Source organism: Xenopus laevis, chromosome 2S (genome assembly GCF_017654675.1).
Source record: "Xenopus laevis strain J_2021 chromosome 2S, Xenopus_laevis_v10.1, whole genome shotgun sequence".
NCBI lineage: Eukaryota > Metazoa > Chordata > Amphibia > Anura > Pipidae > Xenopus > Xenopus laevis.
Window position 1 is genome coordinate 139,739,734 of NC_054374.1, and position 24,149 is coordinate 139,763,882.

At 38.7% G+C, this 24,149-nt stretch overlaps 1 protein-coding gene across 1 annotated transcript; it reads left to right on the plus strand.

Moving 5' to 3' along the window:
* Positions 1 to 4,946: 4,946 nt before the first annotated feature.
* On the plus strand, positions 4,947 to 23,004 carry krt80.S (keratin 80, type II S homeolog). The gene is made up of 9 exons (XM_041584473.1): positions 4,947 to 5,451; positions 6,409 to 6,617; positions 11,918 to 11,978; positions 15,919 to 16,014; positions 16,443 to 16,607; positions 18,615 to 18,740; positions 20,400 to 20,620; positions 22,720 to 22,760; positions 22,840 to 23,004. Exons 1-9 carry the CDS (start codon positions 5,188 to 5,190, stop codon positions 22,884 to 22,886), a joined length of 1,230 nt encoding a protein of 409 aa, XP_041440407.1. The 5' UTR covers positions 4,947 to 5,187; the 3' UTR covers positions 22,887 to 23,004.
* Positions 23,005 to 24,149: the final 1,145 nt, after the last annotated feature.

Genomic DNA, 24,149 nt, shown 5'->3' on the forward strand with positions numbered 1-24,149 from the left:
TGTTGCATGCTATGTGCTTTACAATCTGTTTTATTTAGGCATGTAACATGTGATAGAATGCTCTCCCTTATTTTGACTTTTCATTGTAAACTGCTTGCTTTTATTCACTCAATAAACTACCCGAATTAAAAAAAAAAAAAAAAGCAGCTCTGGCAAAAAAAAAAGAAGCAGCTTCCCCCCCCTCCCAAGTTAAAAACCCATTAAAGTAAAAAAAAGAAAAACAAATATTTTTGGTCAGGGCTTTTCCCCTATAAAAGTTTACAAAAAAACATTGGTGGCCAGGTTCCCCCATTAATGTAAAAAAAACAAAAAAAAACAATGGTGGGCAAGGCTTTCCCCCTATAAAAGTTAAAAACAACACCAGTGGCCTGGGATTAAAAAAAGGATAACCATCTGCGTTCAGAGAAAATTTACCTTTAAAACTTTTCAGGCAGTCTTCTTCCATCTAGTCGACTGCAGGTTCTTAGTTCTTCTCTGCGGCTTTGCCTCTTTTCAGCAGCTTTAACTCCCATTCGGCTTCTGCTCCGGCTCCGATCTGACTTCGGCCTCCACTTGGCTTTTTCACCCATTCAGATTTGTCTCCTGTTCAACTTCGGTCCCTGATGGCTTTGGCTCCCATTCAGTTTTGGCCCCCATTTGACTTTGGCCCCTGTTCGTGTTTGGCTTACTTTGTCTTCAGCCCCATTTGGCTTTGGCTCCCATTCAGCAGCTCCAATTCCTAAATGGACAAACTCACTGGGCATTTGCCAAAAAGGCCATATGGCCAGAGTCTGGGCTTGAAAATTTCCCTCATCTTACATGATCTTTATCAGATCAAAATCATGTAATTTACTAATTCTCCTGGAATTCACAAACATAATTGGGGCTGTGATTCCTGGTACAGGAGGGCACATAGGGCAGAAGTTGAATCATCGATTTGAATCATCTACAAAATATGTAGTCAATGATGTCAATAGTGAAAAATCTAGTTAAACACAGCACCCCTACTTTGCTCTTCACTTTTCTGGGGTTCACGTTAAGCCAATCTCTGCCGTTGTACCAACAAAGTCTGTTTCCTCTATGTGTATGGGGAAATGTCGTAAAAGGTAATACTATATGTCAGAATCAGCTCAAACTGACATTCCATCTATGAAAAAACTACTTTTTATTGGCCGGTAATGTATAATCTACTTTTCTGAATACAGGACTGATGTCCTGTGACAGAATCCCCTTACTTACATTGATTGAAACATATCATTTGCAACTCTACAGGTTCAATAAAGCTGACTGTTCCTGCAGGTAACAGAATAACATCTCCTTAGTACAAGATTAAAGCTCCCTGGTACATATGAGAATTGCACTCAATAGTAAAAATCCAAGTCCCACTGCAGCTCCACCAGTTACATTGACTAGGAGAAACAATGGTTTATCTGAAAATAGTTCTATTGTGAAGTGCTGGCTCTTTCTGAAAGCACAGGACAGAGTACAAAAAAAGTAAAATAAAAATGAAAAAATATACACTCCTTGGTTCAGGAATAAAATTGTATGTGGTAGAGGGAATCATTTGTAATGTAAACGGTGTAATGTAGAAATAAAAGCACACCATAAGAATCACAACAGAATCCCTTTAAGGTACATTTGAGATTGCTACAGCACCAGTTCACTCCCCCTCATTGTAAAATGATGAACATGCTTGTGAGTCATTCCAATAACACACTAAATTCCAAAGCATTGTCTCATCATGGATCTATATTTTTTTCCTTTCGGGAAAGGAAACTGTTGGCATCTTTTCAACTACCAAGTAGGTCTTGTAAAATACAAATTTATATTATCTTCTATAGATTTTCTCTCACATTGTTGGCCAGCCATGCCAGCATATTAATTTACCCACTATTTTGCTAATATTGATATCAATTTACTTTACAAAATAAGCAGTGTGCTGAAGGTGTATGCGCTTCAGATAATTGACTGGGAGTTGGATGGGCTTTTGCAGTCTATGTAGAGGGTATGAAGAAAATGCATTACATTAGTTAAAGAAGTGTCTCAATCTGCATTGCAACAGCTGGATTTGCTTTAAAATATCTGTATTGCCTAAATATGGGTGAGGGATACATGGAGCATTGCTCTGCCAACTTGAAGCACATTTCAGATGAGCTGTGCACAAAGATTACTGAGTAATGTGTATCTTATGACGAGCCATGTGTTATCAGTTTATACATATATTAAATATGTTCTATATATAAATTTATAAGCTCCTATAATTGTTTTTGGCTCACATTGACCATTGACTCATCATTTATAATTAAGGATTAAGTTACAACCTATTAATCAGCTTCACTTCTCCTGCTGCTTCCAGGTATTGGAACTACCAATGCTTAGTATCAATTAGACAAAAGTGTTTATGTTATCTTCTTGGAAAGGCAATAGTCCTTTGAAGGAGAACTAAAGCTTAACTAAAGAAGGAGAGCAAAATGTTTTACATTATGTTTTGCACTTCAGTACCAGCCCAAGGCAACCTCAGCTCTTTAGCAGTAAAGATCTGTGTCTCCAAAGATGCCCCAGTAGCACCCATCTTCTTTTTTGCTGATTCACTTCACATGCTCTGTCCTGCTGTCACTTACTGAGCTTAGGGAGCCAAGCACAATATACAGTTAGGTGGGGGCTGGCCCTTGTGCAGGTCATGCAGCTGCCCCCCCCCTCCATGCACGCTTCAGCCGGAATACAGCATGTACAAGCATGCGCAACCTACCAGGGGGGCCCTGCGGGGGTGCAGGCCCTGGTCCAATTGCACCCCCTGCTCCCCCGGTAGTTACGCCACTGCAGTTAGGCCCATAAATCTTTAGATACATTTTTTTCTGTACATAACCACAATGAATTTTAAATGAAACAACTCAGATGCAGTTGAACTGCAGACTTTCCGATTTAATTCAGTCGGTTGAACAAAAAGATTGCATAAAAACTAAAGTCTTTTTTTAACACAATCACTTAATTTCAGGGGCACCACAAGGCACTACAGAATATATCTCCCATTACTCTCCTGACTGGTATTTGGAAACACAATGTACTTGAGGATGTTTCTAATAGATCCAAACACAGAAGAAACACTCTCCTGCTCTTTTACCCTGCCTTAAATATTCTGCCACCCTCAGTATTAAGACCTAAAATGTCCATGTTAAGAACCAGAAATCAAGAAATAAGAACACAGTCAAAAAATATTTGTTAAGCTTAATGTGGATAAGTATTCTTACCCAATAAAGAAAAGCATGAAGGCACAAGATATTGCTTTGTTTGTTTATTTGGTTATTTCAATTCAAATACCATGTGACCAAGAATGGAAGAAAAAACTTTTTCTCTTTTGGACCTAACACTCTTTACTATCAGCTAGTTGTTAATGCAGTTTATATAGTGGAAAATGTACCCCCTACTGTAATTTATAAAGATATAATACACAAAAGCCATGAATATCCTGTAAATTATATCCTTATAAACGGTGAGTTCTGATGTCATCAGTTATAAACGGTGAGTTCTGATGTCATTTCTGTCACATGACTCATTGAAATTTGTGTATTATAATAAATAAAGTACCCCCAGATGTAAAATATGAGGATATTAGAAGTTACCTCGGAGTTCCATGACCTGTATAAAAACACTCGGCCTTCGGCCTCGTGTTTTTATATGGTCATGAAACTCCTCGGTAACTTATAATATCCTTATATTTTACAAAAGGGGGTACTTTATTCACTATATTATCAGTCACTGAGGAGTTATGTGACCATATAAAAGCACGAGGCCGCAGGCCGAGTGCTTTTATACAGGTCACATAACTCCGAGGTGCTAATAATATCTCTATAAATTTTAAGTAGGGGGTACATTATCCATTATAATCTACAGTTTCTGAGTTCAGTTCAGTTTTTCCTATTTAGATCAAGAGCCAATTATCAAAAAAAAATTCTTTCCCCCGCCAGAAGTTCTAGCTAACAAAGCCCACATTCCGAATGGACTGATGATAGTGCCGATTATTTTATCCAGCACCCATGGTGGGGAAGCACATTTCCTGTGATAGGTGACCTTTCATCTGAAGGTTTGAAAACCGAAATCTGGCCGATAATGTAATTCTATAAGATAATGTAATACCGTCTCTGAATTTATTCGATACAGATACACGATCTGGGTGTTTCCAAATCAGGTTATCTTTACGTAATGTGAAACTCTATACCTTAGTCTGCTAAAATTCTTTATTGTTGTTATTACAGTGAAAAAGGAAATCATTTTTAATAATTATAATTATTTGGCTAAAACGGAGTCTATGGAAGATGGTCTTCCCATAATTTAGAGCTTTCTGCATAATGGGTTTCCAGAAAAGGGATCCCATACTTGCCTTTCTTTTTTATCCTGTTACCCCTACATCATCCATTTATGTTTCTTCATTTTCCCACCTGTCTATTCCACTCCAAGCCAACTTAAACCATTTCCCTTTTACAACTCCCTACAGCATTCATTCTGTTCCAACATCACCCAATCCCTTCATATCTCACCCTCCATTTACCAACTGACCCTCTCACTGTCATCCCTTTGTATCTAACTTGCCAGCTACAGTCTTTTGAAGTTTTATGTAGGAAAAATTACTTTTAATCCACGGAGGCATCATATATCAAGCCATGAAGCTTAAATCACTGCCAAACAGTTATCATCCAATAACAGTGTAAGGCTGTTAATGCCTCATTTATTTCTAAATGTTTTTTGTATGCCTAATCTTCAGTTTACTCTGCAGCAATAGAAATAGATTAGGATCTCTCCAGTTCCAGGTGTAGGAAGAATTCCTGTGGTTCCGTTGAGAAGGATGAAAGTGCCTGCTTGGGCATGTTTGGTAACCGAGTTTGCTGTGTCTTTTGTATGTGCTGAAGTCTGGCTAACAAAGAGTGTGTGTATATGTATCTCACATCAGTCTCTTTGGATTGGTCTATGTACATACATTCCATGTGTATGGTTAAGTTATCTCATTGTTAAGGCGCACGGCTATATTAGCATATTACACTGCTTACACCCTGTTGTATTTTTTTTAGGCAGCCGGTAATTGCAGCCTCACCCTCTATCATACGGGCACACCCAGCTTGTGTGCTTCCAGTTTGGAAAGACATTTATCCTCTGGATATTCACATGGCAAGAGACATTTTCTACACCTCACAGTGTATGTGCTAAACTGCCTTAATGGCTTCTTACTCTCAGAAATCCAGCCAGGCTTTTTCTGTTTGGCAACAAGATAATTCAAGGACGAGGGATAGTGGCTTTCCCAGCCCTCCTCCATCAGTGAGGTGCCAGGTCCTTTCTTGTTCTACAAATGGCAATCACTCAACTCTCTTAGAAGAAACTTTCAAATCCCAACTCAAAATAACCTCTGAGGTCCATTCTTCATTGCACTCAGAGGAGGCGGAGACAAAGCTAAGAGCAGCGCTGGCAACATTCAATGACAAGGTGAGTACTGGAATGAAACCAATCACAGGAGACAACCTGTAAATGGGGAAACAATGGAAACACAAGAGTGGGAGATATGGGGCTAACATATATTGTATTTACTACTAATATACAGGTATGGGATCCATTATCCGAAACCCCGTTCTCCAGAAATCTCCAAATCATGTAAAGGCCATCTCCCAAGACTCCATTATAATCCAATAATCCATATTTTTGTCTGTAATAGTAAAACAGTGCCTTGTACTTGATCCAAACTAAGACATAATTAATCCTTATTGGAAGCAGAACCAGCCTATTGGGTTTATTTCATGTTTACATGATTTTCTAGTAGGCATGAAGAACCAAATTACTGAAAGATCCATTATCCGGAAAACCCCAGGTCCTGAGCATTCTGGATAACAGGTCCTGTACCTGTACTATATAACCTGGGTGCCCACATTTATCTGTATATCAAAGCTGAAACCTAGTGAGAAAAATACACATTTAACACATGAATAAAGAATGAACAGATGCCAACATCTGCAAAAATGATACATGTATAAAGTAATTATTCATGTTTATGCAATAGTTCTAATAATGTGAGGTCAACTATGAAAAATGCTGAATACAGGATCCTGTAAAGTTAGTTGGAGATCAAGATGTTGGACAGTAGCTTTAACATTCAATATTTCCCAATCCAGTGACACGATAGAAAAGGTTTTGCTGATGACTGATTTATAGAGATGTAAACTGTATGCGATTTAATGAAGGGGTGTGAAATGGGAAGAAATTAGAGCTCTTTGAAGGCACCATGTGATGTTATGTTGAAGCCTACAAACAAGATAGAATGCATACGTAGAGCAGTTGGGTTGGAATCTAGAAGGTAGATGTGACATTTTGATAACAGCATGCCATGTACAGAGAAGACAGAATAGTAATTAATTAGCTCATCCTTCACTTCTAATTCATCCGTTGCAGATTCGTTATTTAGAGAAGCAGCAGGAGATTCTGGAGGGTCGCTGGTCAATGGTTCAAACAGAAGAAACCACCCAAACTGATCTGGAGCCTCTGTACTTGTCTTATATCAGTCGTCTCCTAGGGAAAGTGAAAAATGTCACTCAGAATAACCATCAAACACAGAGGCAGCTGCTGGGCATGATGGATTCGATCAATGATGTGAAAGACAAGTTAGTTGGGGCACTCGTGTGTGTGTGTGTGTGGCTGGGCCCGGCTAAATGTAAAATGTGTGATATGATGCACTACTGTGTATAAGAGAAATGTAGAACATAGAAATAGAAACATAGAAATAACATGCATTTTGTTCCAGCCTGACTCTAGAATGACAAGTAAAATGAGCTGTCGGTTCCTGTTAATTTTATACAGGTATGGGATCTGTTATCCAGAAACCTGTTATCCAGAAAGCTCCGAATCATGGAAAGGCCTTCTCCCATAGACTCCATTATAATCAAATATTCCAAATTTTTAAAAATGATTTCCCTTTTTTCTGTAATAATAAAACAGTACCTTGTACTTGAAACCAAGATATAATTAAAAAGCAATACCAGTTTGTTAGGTTTATTTAATGTTTACACAATTATTTAGTAGACTTAAGATATGAAGATCCAAATTAAGCAAAGATCCGTTATTCAGAAAACACAAGGTCACAGGCATTCTGGATAACAGATCCTATACCTGTGTACAAAAGGAAGCTAAAGCTGGCCAAACAGGTACCAATACAATTGCCCAAAGCAAACAATTTTCAGTACCTGGATGGCGGCCTACTGATTCCAAGGATATTGGTCATATAAGGGATCGAGAATGTTACAGGTGCATCATATCTGCCAGCACATTGTATATTGAAAGATGTGGAATTGAACAGGAACCAGAGATCATCTTCACTTCACACTGTTCTGATCATTCAGGCTTTCTACTGGAACAATCATAACAATAAAAATGCTGCCCCACCACTTATGACCCCTTGTAACCTATCTGCCTGATCTACCTATGGGCTGAACAGTAGAATGGCACATGGGACTGACTCCTGTATAGCAGCCTTAAAGGAACAGTTCAGAGTAAAAATAACAACTTAAAAAATAAACAAATAAATAAATAGGCTGTGCAAAATAAAAAATGTTTCTAATATAGTTAGTTAGCCAAAAATATAATGTATAAAGGCTGGAGTGACTGGATGTCTAACATAATAGGTTAACACTACTTCCTGCTTTTCAGCTCTCTAACCCCGAGTTAGTCAGCGACTTTAAGGGGGTAACATGGGACATAACTGTTCAGTGAGTTTGCAATTAATCCTCAGCATTCAGCTCAGATTCAAAAGCAACAATTATGACCCATGTGCCCCCCCTCAAGTCTCTGATTGGTTACTGCCTGGTAACCAATCAGTGGAAACCAATAGAGCTGAAAAGCAGGAAGTAGTGTTCTGGCTATTATGTTACACATCCAGTCACTCCAGCCTTTATAGATTATATTTTTGATTAAAAACATTTTTTATTTTGCACAGTCTATCTATTTACCCAGTTTTTATTTTTATAATGAACAATTCCTTTAAGATGCAGGCCAGTGTCAACATTAATATGCTACTCCATTTAAGCTCAATAGCAAAATCAAAACCATGGAATATATTTTACTTTTAAATGGGCAGTTTCATAAAGGATTTCTATAATCTAGAATTATGGGCCCAGTTTAGTAGATGCTACTTTTGAAGATAACCAGTATAATAATATATTTTTTGGTTTACCTTATGGAGGCATGTCCATTAAAGTAGGAATAAGAGGAGACATTTACAAAGAGGAAGGCAGGGTGCAAAGTGTAAAAAAAAGGTGCCACCCCCATAAATACAGTGCTGCTGGATATAGGCTGGGGGGGAGCTCATAGAAGTCATTCTTTCACCCTATAGTGCTCTTGAACTTCTGTCTAGGTTGTCTTGAATGAACCCTAAGGTTTTTCCAAATCTGATCTTGAAAATAAATTCCTTGAATTTCTTTATAAATAGGAGAAAAAGAAACATTTAAATGACAACAGGATTTTAGCAAAAATCTGAAAATGTAGCCAAATGTACTAATTTTACTTGCATGATTTATAAATATGGCCCTTCTATATATCCTCTCTTTTAGTCAGCCTACAAATATTACAGCCATGTCACCATGCTATGATATGACAACCCAACAATTTATAAGGAGCCATTAGTCCACAGTGATTTATGACCTTCAAGAGAAGACCCACGTTTAGCAGCTTTACTTTAATTGCCATTTGGGTTGGGTTTTATCAGTAAAGTCTTTACAGTTCATTGCTTTTTCTGCTAACTGTACACTGACAGTTTACTGACAACAGTGCAACTCTTTATACAAATATTCAAGGGAAATATATTTGTACATTCTTTGTTTAATCCCTTAGTGATTTGAGTTTTAGTAACCCATGGCAACCAGCCACTCCTTCCACATTCTGCCCTGGCTAGAATCAAACTCAGGACCCCAGGGCTGAAATGCTTACCACTGTGTCACTGTGCTACATATATAAATTGGGGATAGATCCAGGGTAACTTTTTAAAATATACCCTGTTTGGAAGTAAGGCTTCTCTCCATATTTATTTATGGTCCCTTGCCAGGGAGATGATCAGACAACATTTTTCAATATCTCTTCTCTGCATATTGGCATTTATAAATATCATGGAAGTGGCCATATTCCTTGACCTGATCAAGGGAATGCTTAGACACAGGACAGTACTACCTGTTTATCAAAGATGTTGGGCAGTAGCTCTTGCCAGAGAATCTATGTAGATGTGCCAGCTGTAGTGATGGGTGAATATATTCGGCAGGCATATATTCCACATTTCTCCGCCAGTGAATGATTTAGCAAAACTGCAGCGAAAAATCCACCGGCGAAAAATTCACAAAAAAAAATTGTTGCGCATCAAAATTGTTGCACACATAAAAATTGTTGCGCATCAAAAATATTCGGACCCCCATTGACTTTAATGCATTTGGATAAAATAGTCACTTGAATAAAAATTTTCACTGGCGTCAAAATTATTTTGATGCCCATTGACTTCAATACGTTTCGCCGTTTCACGAATTTATCAGCGAAGCAATACGGGACAGATTCGGCCATCACTAGCAAGCTGTGGTCTATGCTTTCAAACAGCTGACCAGTAAATGTCACCTCTTTTAGTGGTTAGAGTTGCTATAGGTAACAAGACCTGCACCAGACTCCTCTTATTAAAGGAACAGTCACACCAAAAATTGAAGCATTTTTAAGTATTTAACATATTAGCATGCACTGATAAAACTGGTGTATTTGCTTCAGAAAGACCACTATAGTTTATATAACTGCTGTGTAGCCATTTATGTATGTTATTTGTAAAAGCGCTGTTTATCTGTTATCATCTATGTAACCTGTGCCTTTTCTCATAAATTCCAGCTTTGAATGGCTGCCCCCATGGCTACACAGCAGCTTATTTATAAAAACTATAGTAGTGTTTCTGAAGAAAATAGACCAGTTTTACCAGTGCAAAGCAACGGTACATTATATTTTCATTACTTTGATATACTTTTTAAGTTTTTGGTGTTACTGTTCCTTTAAATTAAGGTCAGATCTAATTACAATAAATGTACTAGGCTGGATCTCTTACAAAAATATGTGCTTAACCCATCAACAAGCTAAAGTAACTTTAGAGCTCCCAATGTAGATTGGTACCAGAACAGATTAGCAAATCTTTTTGATGCACCAGTCACAACAATCTGATTAATATCAGCGCTGATACATCCAGAATCATGTAGTTCCATCCCTCCTTCTATAACTGAAAACCCCACCAGGTGAGTTCTATAAAATTACATTGGCCTCTTTCCCTGTGTGACTTTAACCTGCAGTCTATGGGCAAAGGGTAGCTGATATTATCCTAGCAATGTTGAGCATAGATGATAATTTGATTGGACAGAACCTCCATTGTGAGGCAGCTGGGTGTTCCACTAAACAGTGGTTGTCATATATTGCTTTTATCAATGATAAAAACATATCCCTGTCCTCAGAAACTCAAAAATCCGACGTGTCATCGCTATTGGAGACAAAATTAGATGTACCAAAGTAATTATCAGCTAATTAGCCTGATGTCACATGGGTAGAGATAATTTACTGTGCTTGGCACGGATCTGGAAAACATATATGTTATAATTATATCCATTTTCCAAAATGATTCACCAGGAATTGGTTATATATATAGGGTAACATTCCATCTTGGAACAGTAAATTGCTGGGAGGGACTTCAAAATTTCCCAATGCAAATCAGCTTTGTATAAATTTAGAGCTAAATGAAGTTGGAACACTATAGCAATATTGTTGCTTTATTGATTGCCCATTTCAAAATCGGATAATGTCCTTTTATAAGTGCTATTAGGTGTTGCCCACTGTACTGGGTTTAATGTTAGCGTTGATGGCAAAATAAGGGCCTGTGAGAAGCTAAGGGTGGTTTGCTGCTGGGTCCCAAAGAGGAATGTTTCAGATACATCTTTAACCACAACAACTAGAAAGATTGTGACATATGTATAATTCTGTAAGGCTTTGCCCTAGGGAGGGGTTTAATTTATACAGTTATGCACCCTTGTACCAGATCTTTAATAAACACAGCTATGTGCCATTACTCATTCCGATAGTGTGCCCAGAAACCTATTTCATTGCTTGAAATAAGCACTATAGTTAATTAGACTGGAAGGAGGCACAGAGTGGAGACAACTGGAAAGGTTACAACATATACTCCATGAGAAAGTCATCCTACAAGACTTTGGAAACTTTCCCTTAAAGGGTCAGCAAAATATAAAGTATTTATATGCATGTAAATAAAAAATATACTCCAGAAGCACTAATATATATATATATATATATATATATATATATATATATATATATATATATATATATATATATATATATTATATAAAATGCGACCAGGTTCATATGGGGTTTCCCATTTAAGGTAAAGTAACACAGGTGGATAATAGATAAAAGCTGGTTATAATACGATTGTAAATATGAATGGGATTCAAATGAAATAAAGGCCATTTCGACTTTCCTATCACATTGAAACCTTTATGGTATAAAATCAAACTGTTGCTGCCAAATATTGTACAAATATAGAATAATGATAATTCATTGATGACCTGCAAGCAAGTGCAAGACAACTTGGGGGTGCAAAATTGAACCCCACTATGCTCATTCAAGCACTTGCATCCAGAACATGCCTGCACTTTGCACCTGGCAGAGCACAGCACCGGAGGGTTAAGTGCAAATGCTTCTCTGAAACCTCACAGCAAATATTGCCCCAGTTTCATGGCATTATATACAGGAAACAGACCTGTGAAAGTGCTGCTTACAATGATACAGCTTAGAAAGAGTAGCCATTAGGCTTCTCAAATACCATTTGACGCTGCATTTTGTGCACCAAGTTTTCTTACTTATGTTTTCTAATTACATTTTTTGCTAGGTTTGAAGATGAGCTCCGTCGTCGCACAGATGTAGAATATTCTTTTGTAGAACTCAAAAAAGTAAGTAGAGGTGTAGGAGCCATTATCCGGAAACCCATTATCCAGAAAACTCCGATTGTGTAAAGGCCATCTCCCATTATAGACGCTATTTTATCCAAATAATCCAAATTTTTTAAAAATTATTTCCTTTTTCTCCGTAATAATAAAACAGTACCTTGTACTTGATTCAAACCAAGATATATATATATATATATATATATATATATATATATATATATATATATATATATATTTTATATATATTTCCTTATTGAAAGCAAAACCTGCCTATTGGGTTATGTCATGTTTACAAGATTTTCTAGTAGGCATGAAGATCCAAATTACAGAAAGATCCGTTATTCAGAAAACATTCAGAAAAGCATTCTGGATAATAGGTCCCATACCTGTATCTGTGTATCCCACGTATCTGTATGCCACAATTAATTGTTTTTCCATGAGTCTTTTCTATTAAAATTTTGTCATAATTTTGTTTTTCAGGATTGCTAGTATATTTACAAATAAAACTCAAATCAGCATAAACTGGTCAGATTCAGATTATTTTCTAAAAAGTTAGAAAATCCTTGGAGAATATTATTGTAACATTATTTAGACATTAAAAAAGCCAGCCTTCCTTAAACTGTTGTCCAAGCAACTTGTAATAATGAAGAGAAGCATAGAGTTCTCTGGGTCAGGGCTGTAGATCCATCAATCAGATCCTGTGGAGGACTGACCATGGTGTGCCTTTATGGAGTCTTCAAATGAAAGTATGAAGGTACATAAATCAAACCATTCCCCTCTATAGTGGATGTAATCCAGATAGGAGCATGTTTCGACACAGGTACATACTTTATGGTGCTGTGATATTTCTTTATGGGCCTTCTGCAGCATTTTGACCCAGGGCTAGTCCAAGTCAACTGGGTGCCCAAGGCAACTTGCCAGCCACCATGCCCCTCCCACCCCCCTGTGTATGCGGGCGCATGTGCCATGACATGACATGGGGGGCTGCAGTGACACAGGGGGTGTGCAGCAGAGGGGAGAGCAGAGCAGCTAGGACTAGGGGCAGGCAGATGACCCTTTAACAGGTTCCTGCCAAGCACCCCCTATTATTGCGCCCTAGGCAGGTGCCTCTTCTGCCTACTCCTACTTCCAGCCCTGTTTTGATCATACAGACACCATAAGGAACACAAACGAGTTTCAGAAACATAAGGAGTCACCTCCCCAGGGTTCATCTGCAGTGGAACATAGTTTATGTTTTGCAAACATCCTCGTTTTTTCAGCTCTTTCAAGATCCGACTAGGAATCAGTCTCTTTTGGATCTTGTAATATCTAATAATACCAAATTAATCTCTAGCATTTGTGTGGGTGAGCATTTGGGAAAAAGTGATTAAAACATGGTCTCCTTTAATAAGTATAAATGTCAGTATATATGAATAAATAAATGTCCCCTTGTAAGCAACGAATGTTGTTGCAAAACAAAACCTTTGTGGTTCAATAGAAGTGTTGGTGTTGAGGTGGGTAAGAAAATACGTGTTTTTAAGACTTTCAAGTTAGCTGGGACAGCCAAAACGTTTGTTTGGTACAAGAAGGCCAATAAATCATGAAAAAAGCTTTCAGACAAGAGGTGGGACCTTAATATCAGAAAGGGTTCAGCTGGTTGATGAGAACAGAAAAAAAGCTGAGATTCTAAACTGTTATTTTTCGTCTGTCCACACAAATTAGGAACCAGTTAATGAAGGTTTTCACCTTAATAGTCCCTCTAATTCTAGTAATACAAGTAAAGATGCATGGTTCACACATGAGGAAATTCAAAAGAGACTAGAACATGTTAAGATAAATAAAGGTCTGAGACCAGATGGTATTCATCCCAGGGTACTAATGGAGCTTACCGCTGTGATTGCCAAACCTCTTTACTTAATTTTTCAAGATTCATTGAGGTCTGAGAGACTAGCGAATTACTTATGTGGCGCCACTACTCAAAAAGATCCTGCTTTCAGCCTCAAAACTATAGGCTGGTTAGTCTGATATCAGTGGTAGGAAAACCCGATTTAACTATCTACAATCGATCTCACGCTCATTCATTTAGTTCTGTCAGATAAGGTCATCTTATATTAAGAACACTGAGAGGCTTTAGAAAGATTCCATGCAAACTATTTCAACCAGTTACAGTTGGCAAATGTGGTTCTTGAGGGCTAAACCTATCTGCAGTTGATCATCCATGGAAGCTCTTATGTTTATTTAGATTTCAACAAATTTCAACCACAGGTCACAAAGTGATCGGGCATAGTTAAGAGAAAGTATTTAGAAAAGAACTGCAAGCTTTATTTGCTTTGTGAAAATATCTAGCCTTTCCTGTTGCCTTTGCTCTGCCATGTACACTGTTAATCCCCTGTGTTTAATAATGAGGATCACTGGCAGTGTTAAATATCATGGTATGGTATATAAGTAAATATTCCAACACAAAGAAAGAATTACTCCCTATTTATGCATACCCTTAAATCACAAAGTGATAAAAATCACCAGGTGATAATTGTAAATCTAGGCAGGAACTGAGACCCTATGTTTGTTGCCAGTTCCCCAGTATGGTTCACTATTGTGAACGCAGCATGACCAGTACACATCAGTAGCAGAAATGCAGCAGCGTTTCCTTTGTAAATGAGTACAGTGATATTATTAACATGTAAAGTAAGGTAATTTTTATTGATGAACAAAATTTTCCGACAAGCATGGATTCACTGTGAAATTCAGTGTTTTTCCATCAGTTTTTTCACTAAATTCAGCTACATTTTGTTTGTTTTATCTATAGAGTGAACACACTGGTATGATGACTATAGGGCAGCTACACTGATGATTGTGAAATTGAATTAAGAATCAAGTACTGTATTTAAACTGGTTTAGAGAAGGAAAAAACTCAATCTAAATTACTTTTTGATTTGATTCATTTATCACATGGAGACCAAATGACTAATTTACAAAAGTGAATTTAGTTATTTTTCTAAGAATTCCTGCATATTAGCTGGAAGTACAATTTGCACGTGGGCTACCACTGTAGGCCAAAAATAAGGATTGACCCTGGTAAAATGTATGCATGTTTTCTGACATCAGAGGGACTTATTTATCAGTACTGGGCAAAATTGCATCCGGCCAGTAACCTATAGCCATCAATCACTGATAAGCTTTTTTCCCCAGCCAGCTGTAAGTAGAACAGTGAAAGCAAAATTTTGATAAGTTGCCATGGGATACTGCCCAGGTGCAAATTCTCCCAGTGTTGATAAGTGAGCCCCAGTGTGCGTGTGTTTGCCAAATACATACCGTATATACTCGAGTATAAGCCGAGTTTTTCAGCCCCCAAAATATGCTGAAAAACTCTACCTCGGCTTATACTCGGGTCAAGCGCAAAAACTAAGAATAGTCGCCGGCATCTAAGAATAGTCGCCGGCGTCCAAGAAAAGTCTCCAAGAATGGTCGCCGGCATCCAAAAACGAGACGCCGGCACCTCCAATTGGAGCAGAAACCCTCAATTTTTTGATTGAAACTTACCAGAAGCTGCTGCATTTCTCGCCCTAGGCTTATACTCGAGTCAATAATCTTTCCCAGTTTTTGGAGGTAAAATTAAGTACCTCGGCTTATACTCGGGACGGCTTATACTCGAGTATATACGGTAAGCTCTAGAAATGGTGTTAGTGAAGTCATCAGGTGCATGTGTAGGTGCAATGTGCAGAGTAAGCGCTGCAAGTAAATCCCCCTTAAAGTAAGTTGTCGTTCCTTTGCACCCGAGTCCCTTGTACTTTGTATTATTCAAAACAGAGTAAACTGTTTTTTCTTTTGTGAAAGAGGGGAGGGAGTATGTAATTCTGCACTTTGCACTTGTGTTTGTAAATGAACTCTCAAGTCTGGAACTGAGAAGGTGTGTAACTATGCACTGTGCAACACACATAAAATATGCTTGTGATTGTTTCTACAGGCATTAGATGAGCACAGTTTGGAACGCACTGAACTGGAAACACGAAAGCTAAAGATAAAAGAGATGATAGATCTGATGAAAACCGTTTACAACCAGGTGATGAAATCTCAGGCTGATTCATATTGATATAATATACTATTTATATAAATATATGGACTTTTTTATTTTCAATAGTTTTATTAGGCATTGGGGTAATTGTAAGTGATGTGTAGTGCTGTCTGCTGTATATCTATCTATCTGTCTTTCTGTCTATGCACCCATGTACCTTTCCAAATCAATTGTATTCAGTTCATCGGTTCAACCTTACCATTTACAGTACATTATTTCTGTCTCATCATGACCAACTTAATTTACTAAGTACTAATTACATTCCAGTTAAAATAAAGAAATGAATGCTTGTTCCAGTTGACCTTAAATATGTATAACTATAGCAGGAGAAATCAGGGCAGGGCCATTTGATATTTGGCATCTGCCATTTTCTCTTTAAGACTAAAAGTACTTTATTATTTGTGATATTCTTGTAGGAGCTTAAAGAATTGATGGAGGAATCAGGGGACATATCAGTGCTTGTAAACATGGAACAGAGCTGTCCCATAAACCTAGATAAGGTTGTCCAAGAAGTAAAGGAACAATATGAGCGCATTGCATCATGGAATCGAGAAGAAGCACAGGCACTCTCCAGAAACAAGGTATTTCATGAATGCACAATGAGGCCAATAGGGTAAATTACTGGGGAATAAAAGAGTATTGATAACTTACAATGTTCCTGCTAAGTAGGTAAATACATTCCCCTTTTGACTAATATGCAATTCACTTATACCTTTTATGGGACTATGTTAGGAATATTCTTGATGGAGAGGGACATGGGCAAATTTTGCTTTAGCAAGTAGTGCAAGTCATCAACAGGAAGAATCAGCAACTCGGAAGGCCCCATCTAGAATATTCAGAGCATATTTTAGATCTCTTATGCTGCAAAGGAAAATTATTGAATTAGAGAGAGAGTCCAAAGAATGGCTGCTAAGTTGCTAAAGGCTATGGATGGTTGACCAAGTTGGATTTGTTGAATCCTGGCCGAATCCCGAACCGAATCCTGGATTTGGTCCGTCCCTAGTTATAAGATCCTCTATGTACATGGAAGAGCCACCGTTACACATATAACTATAAATATTTAAAGAAAGTGATTGCTTTCTTTGATAGCAGATGCATTTTATGTATGGAATCAGCTCCAGTCGGTCAGTTAAAATGTGTGTCAAAATATAAAGGGGCGCTATAATTAGGCTGAAAAATCAAAAAAACATTTGAGTTCTTTAAAATGCCAGCTCAAGTTCAATTGGTCGGTGTATGAGTTTGTGTTTGATTTACAAATTCCCAATAGTGTAGCCGCAATCATTCTCTGGGTGCTGCCTCTTCAACAAATGGACGGTCAAACCGGCAACATCTACAAAAACAAAGTGAAAGAAGGGCGTGGCCCCCTAGTGTAATACTTTCTTAAGTGTATTTATTAAAATATATTGTACAATTTGACGAATATCAATGGCTCATCAGTTACTGTAGAAGTGTAATAGTAATAATCAAGCCAAACGTGTTTCATCACGCCTTCATGACTTCCTCAGCGGCACCCAATCGTGTAAATATTTAGGTAAAGAAGCTTTTAAAATCCACACCTCTCCTCTGGTCGCAGTTGATGTAGTTCAATTGCAACCAGAGGACGTGTTTGCCAACAGCGAAGAGGTGCGGATTTTAAAAGATTCTTTACCTGATTGTGGTTCCCCTGAGGAAGTCATGAAGGAGTGATGAAATGGATTGGGCTTAGTGTCTGTCTGGGACACCAAGGGCCCACCAAAAAACTTTAGACCAGAGGCCCACCCAAAAAACTTAGACCAGGGGCTCACTCTCAGTATTATTTTCTTCCTCTCTTCACTCAACCTCTATTCTCCTAGTCTCTTTTCTTTACTATAATCTACTGTATATCGCCTCTTTGTTAAGGAAATAAGGAATGGCCATGAAATAGGCCAAATGTTTAGCAGCAGGAGGGCCCACTGACCCCTGGGCCCACCGGGAGTTTTCCTGGTATCCCGGTGGGCCAGTCAGACACTGATTGGGCTTGTTTATTACTATTACACTGCTAACTGATGAGCCAATAATATTCGTCAAATTGTAAGTGCAATATATTTTGATACAGACACTTTTAAGAAAGGATTCCATTAGGGGAGTGCACTCTTCTTTCACTTTGTTTCAATTGAAATGTGTTCCCTATATAAGCAGTACTTGAGGAATGGAGAGTAAATCTGATGCATGTCAGTGAAAATAGAACTCACCACAGATCTCCAAAGATATGTGTATTTTCCCAGTTTGATAACTATACAACTAAAGGGAAGAGAGAGCTGGAGATTTCTCTATGGTCAACTTTAGGGTCGGACTACACGGGCGTTTTCTGTGCGATCCGACACACTGCGTCTGCATCCGACATTGGTGTCACGTCAACGATCAATGCTGCAACACCATCCAACAATGCATTCACTTATCTTATTTCCATCACATGCGATTTGACGCCTGCGTTTTTGTGCAGTGTGTCATCCGATCGCACAGAAAACGCCCGTGTAGTCCTATCCTAAAATATACCCTTAGGTCCCTTTAAAAATCAGATATAACCTGTGTTGTCTCTCGGTTACGTAACTGAACTGATCACTTTGCAGTTGGCAGAAGGAGTACAAAGGGCTGGCCGCTACGAGGTGGAACTAAAGAGCAGCCGCAGTGAGATCACCCAGCTCAACAGCAAGATTCAGCGCCTTAGGTCAGATATCCAAAGCATTCAAAGCCAGGTGAGCATGTTAAAAGGTAACTGCAAATCCACCTGCTTGTTAGTTATTGTAAAGAAGATTGTTCAACTGCAGCTGAAAAACAACATGCTGCTAATCATGCAACTGAACTGTGGAACGATAGAGGGTCACAATGTAAAATGTGCACCTAACTACAATTAAATGTAATTTCTGCCATATACAACTTTCACCTGTTACAATCTAACCAAGAGGATTAAATTAGGCTAGGGTTGAATGGTGGGGGGTGGGAAGAAACTAAGTTTACTCTACACAGATCAGAGACTGGGGGGCCGATTTACTAAGGGGGGAAGTGACTAAAGCTGGCAAATCTTTGCTTACCGCTTTCAGGGACTTTGCCGATTTACTAACGTTCACAGGCGTCACTTCGCTAGGGAAGGAGATAGACGCTAGCATCGATTCACAATCTATCACCACGTGAATTTTCGCTCTGGCGAATGGACTTACTCCGCAAATTCACTAAGATGCGGATTTTACTGAACGTTACCTCTTTCACCAGACCAGCTCAGATCAGGTGAAGTGCAATGGAGTACATAGACCTTCTGCAATCTTCTGTTACTTACATCATATTTTTTAGTGCAAAAACTTCTAAGTTCAAAAAAATCTGTCGTATTTTCCTTTTTTCAGGGCTGCAAAAGTCTAACCCGTTTCCCCCATACATTTATAACCTATGGGAACATTATTTTACAGTGGGCTCATGTGTAGGGCATTATAACAATGACTTTATTAAGGTTCCCTTGGCATGTGTAGTTATCAGTGTAAATGTAATGTATTAGATGCAAATGTAACATTAAGAGGTGCATTCAACCTTAAATGTCCTGCCGTATGCAAATTAGGACCTCTAACAAAGTCCTGCTAGGCAGAATTGAACACTAGCGCATCTTCGCTTTGATTTGCTTGCACTGCCGAAGTAACACTATCGAAAATTCGCCAGCGTTCGTCTGACCGGCATGAAACTTCGCATCTTAGTAAAGCGCCGCTTAGTAAATTTACCCCTGGGTGTCTATGGATGGCTACAGGGGACAAAACTTTCCCATGAACCTTAGTGGAAATGGAGAGCAACAGGCAACCAAAAAGTAGTGATATTTCTCCATCCGCTATTCAAATACAAACATCAATACAGCATTGTGATTCTGTGCAACAGCAGAATCAATAGTTGTCGCCAGAAGCAACTCTACATTTATTAATCCTACTTGTGCAAGAGCCCTAACTGGAGCAAACAGAATCCCCTTAAGACCCATCCACTGAGCACTTGTGGTATTTGCTATGCTATGCTATGCTATGAGGGCCTTGTACTTAACACCTGCCATAGTACGGGGCTCTTTATTTCTTCCTACCTTCCTTGTATGGAAGACTTGCAAGTTAGGGGATTTCCACAGGGATCATATGGATCCTCTTTACTTTGGTTTATCCTCTTGAGCAACAGTTATTCATTAATCTCTCACTAGTCTGATGTCACCCTAATCAATAATATATGCAGTCGGTTATGAAATTTGGCTACACTCCAGCTATATTTGTGCCTACAAATGACCTGGTTCCTTACTGGGTAGCAGATTAGACTATAACTCTTAAAAACGAATCATTGCATTATATGTTCAAGCATGGCCTATGCTAACCACCTGCTGTTTTCTCTGTTGGAATAAGTGCTCACAGCTAGAGCAAGAAGTGTCACTGGCACAGACCAACAGTAACATGGCGTTTACAGATGCCAATGCCAAGGTTACAGAGATCCAGGATGTGCTTCATAAAGCAAAACAGGACGTGGCCAAGCAACTGCGGGAATACCAGGAGCTACTGCATGTGAAGCTGGCTTTGGATGTTGAGATTGCTGCTTACAATTTACTTCTGGAGGGGGAAGAGAGCAGGTGAGAGGATATTTGATAAGGAAGGTGCAGGCACATAGGGATAGAGGTTACACATTTATGATGTCCAGTACATTCCAATACATCACTGACGTAATTAAGACAGAGCCATATAAGCAGAGTAAAATCCATTTTATTAGCACTGATTAGCACTTCATTCGGGAGTGCAGAGACCTGTGTAAATTTATAGAAGAGCAGGGAACATAGTTAGTGACGGGCGAATTTCTCCTGTTTCATTTAATTTGCGAAACGACGGAAAAATTCATGAGACTCGAAAATTGATTCACTGTCGTCGATTCGCACCTGCGGAATTTATTCACTCATCACTATACATAGGGGCCGATTCACTAACTTCGAGTGAAGGATTCGAAGGTAAAAAACTTTGAATTTCGAAGTTTTTTTAGGGCTACTTCGACCTTCAACTACGACTACGACTTCTAATCGAACTATTCAAAGTCAAAATCGTTCGACTATTCGACCATTCGATAGTCGAAGTACTGTCTCTTTAAAAAAAACTTCGACCCCATAGTTCGCCATCTATAAGCTACCGAAGTCAATGTAAGCCTATGGGGAAGGTCCCCATAGGCTTGGCTAACTTTTTTTGATCGAAGGATATTCCTTCGATGGTTGGATTAAAATACTTCGAATCGTTTGATTCGAAGGATTTTATCGTTCGATCGAAGGAATTATCCATCGAACTATCTGCGCTAAATCCTTCGACTTTGATATTCGAAGTCGAAGGATTTTAATTCCCAGTTGAATATCGAGGGTTAATTAACCCTCGATATTCGACCCATAGTGGATCGGCCCCATAGTGTAGCAAACATGACGGATTGTGCCCAGCTTTTACACTTTGCACCCTGTCCTAAACTTAGTCCTAAAATGCTTTTACTTTGCACAATCAGACCTGAGATTTATCTGATAAAACTAATTGTTTTGGAAATCCCACCTGCACAGATGCTACAAGTCTGACATCTGTTATCCAAAAAGGCTTACATTTATGGAAGGCCATCTCAAAGCAAAAAAAGGCCCATTTTAAGCAAAACATTTCTAGTTTGTAAAATCAATTTCCTTATTCTCTGCAATAATAAAACAGTAGCTTGTACTTGATCCCAACTAATCTGCATTAATCCATATTGGTAGGAAAACAAACCTACTGCATATATTTAGGGGGCTATTTATTAAGCTCCGAATTTATCTAGTCATACTTTTAAAGGGGGAAATACAATTTTTTCTGAGAAAAAAACTCAGATGGTGATAAAAGTCCAATGAAACTTCAGACCTTTTGAGAACATGTGAAAGTCAATGGCAGATGTCCCATTAACAATAGGAAGATTTTCTGAGTTGCGCTGGGTTTCTGAAAAAATCTTAACTTTCAAGCGATTTTACGAACAAAAATGTAGCTTTACTATTTTATTTGTGAAAATGTATTGATAAATAGGAGGGAAAGTCCGTGCGGATTTGGTCGGAGTTGTTTGCAGAAAATAGTGATAACTTTTCGGATTTTGACAAATAACCCCCTTAATGTTTAAATTATTTTAGCAGACTTAGGGGCCGATTCACTAAGCTCGAGTGAAGGATTCGAATGAAAAAAATTCGAAGTATTTTTTGGGTACTTCGACCATCGAATTGGTTAAATTCGTTCGAAATCGAACGAAATCGAACGAATCGAAGTAAAAATCGTTCGACTATTCGACCATTCGATAGTCGAAGTACTTTCCCTTTAAAAAAAACTTCGACCCCCTACTTCGGCAGGTAAAACCTACCGAAGTCAATGTTAGCCTATGGGGAAGGTCCCCATAGGTTTGCTAACCTTTTTTTGATCGAAGGATTTTCCTTCGATCGTTGGATTAAAATCCTTCGAATCGATCGAAGGATTAGCGCTAAATCCTTTGACTTCGATATTCGAAGTCGAAGGATTTCAATTCGAGGGTCGAATTTCGAAGTATTTTTAACTTCGAAATTCGACCCTTAATGAATCTGCCCCTTAAAGTAATGAGATCCAAATTATAGGAAGAACCCCAGGTTTCAATTGTGTGTGACACCAACAATACACAGATAACAAATGTCAACAATTTTCTCTAAAAATGACTCTTTTATAGGCTTCAGGCTCCTGCACGTGTAAATATCCAGCATGGAAATGGTGAGTTCACAGAAATACGTGATTCATTTTTATTCTTTGTTCTTCTCCATCTCTCATTAGTATATTTTTATCTTTTCAGATGTTTGTGCCTTCACTGAACCTTCCAGAATTAAGAAGTATTTTTAAGAATTCACTGAACTAAACTGCATAATTAAATAATTATTACAGATATGGGGTCTATTATCCAGAAACCTATTATCCATAAAGGTCTGAATTAAGGGAAGGCCATAGAGTCTATTTTAAGCATGTACTTTTATTTTCTTAAAAATGATTTCATATTTCTCTGTAATAATAAAACAGTACCTTGTATTTCATGGCAACTAAGTTGCATAAATCCATATTGGTGGCAAAACAATCCTACTGGGGTTTTAAAAGTCTACAATAAGCTAATAGAATATATAAAGGCACTTACGTGCAGTGCTGGGCCAAACCAGCTGGACGCCATAGGCAACACTCCTCAAGCGTACGAAGTGCGTGCTCATGCGCAGAGCACGCAGAGGATTCTTGAGTAGTTGCCGGCTGTGGGGAACATCGCAGGTACACGCAAAGAGACAAGAGGAGCTGCAAGTGGTTGAGGATGCAAGGGTCTGAGCTAGGAGAAGGCGGCAAAAAAGGCATGTGCCTGGCACCCCTCCACCTTTGCGCCTTAGGCATGTGCCTCTTCTGTTTCCACTAGTTCCGGCCCTGCTTACGAATGAATTGAATTCATAACTTTCCCAGGGCCGGTGCTCCTCTGCTGAAAAAAAATTGCATCGGCTGGGGTTCTTTCGATCTCACCTCTGTGCAGCCTTCTTTTGCTTTTTCCCAGGGATCCCATGTGCCGCACTAGACTTGCACATGCACATTATTGTAAATTTACTGTACTGCACATACATTAGTTAGATTAATTAGAGTTAAGGTGGCCATACACGGGCAGATAAAGCTGCCAATATCAGTCGTTTAGACCAATTTGACAGCTAATCTGCGCGTGTATGGAGGCTTCCGAGAGGTCTTTCCGATCGATATCTGGACACGATATCGAACAGGAAGGTTTGATTTTTCTCCCGACCGACCCATCGGAGCCCATTGCGCTTGTCGTAATCCGATTAATCGGCCATTGGGCTGAATGTTCAGATTACCCCCGATATAGCCGTGCCGTTAGTGGCATATCAGGAAAAAGATCTGCTCGTTTGGCGATGTCGCCAAATGAGCGGATCTTATAGTGTATGGCCACCTTTAGACATTAATAACTAATAAACAGCCTTGTACCATCAGCTTATATGACAAACGAACCTCGTCTGCTTGATGATTTGCTATGACCCCTAAATTTAGCTTCTTAACAGCTGCTCAAAGCCCACTGAGCATATTTGTGGCACAGACACTCCTAACAAAATCCAAGATGGCAAACTC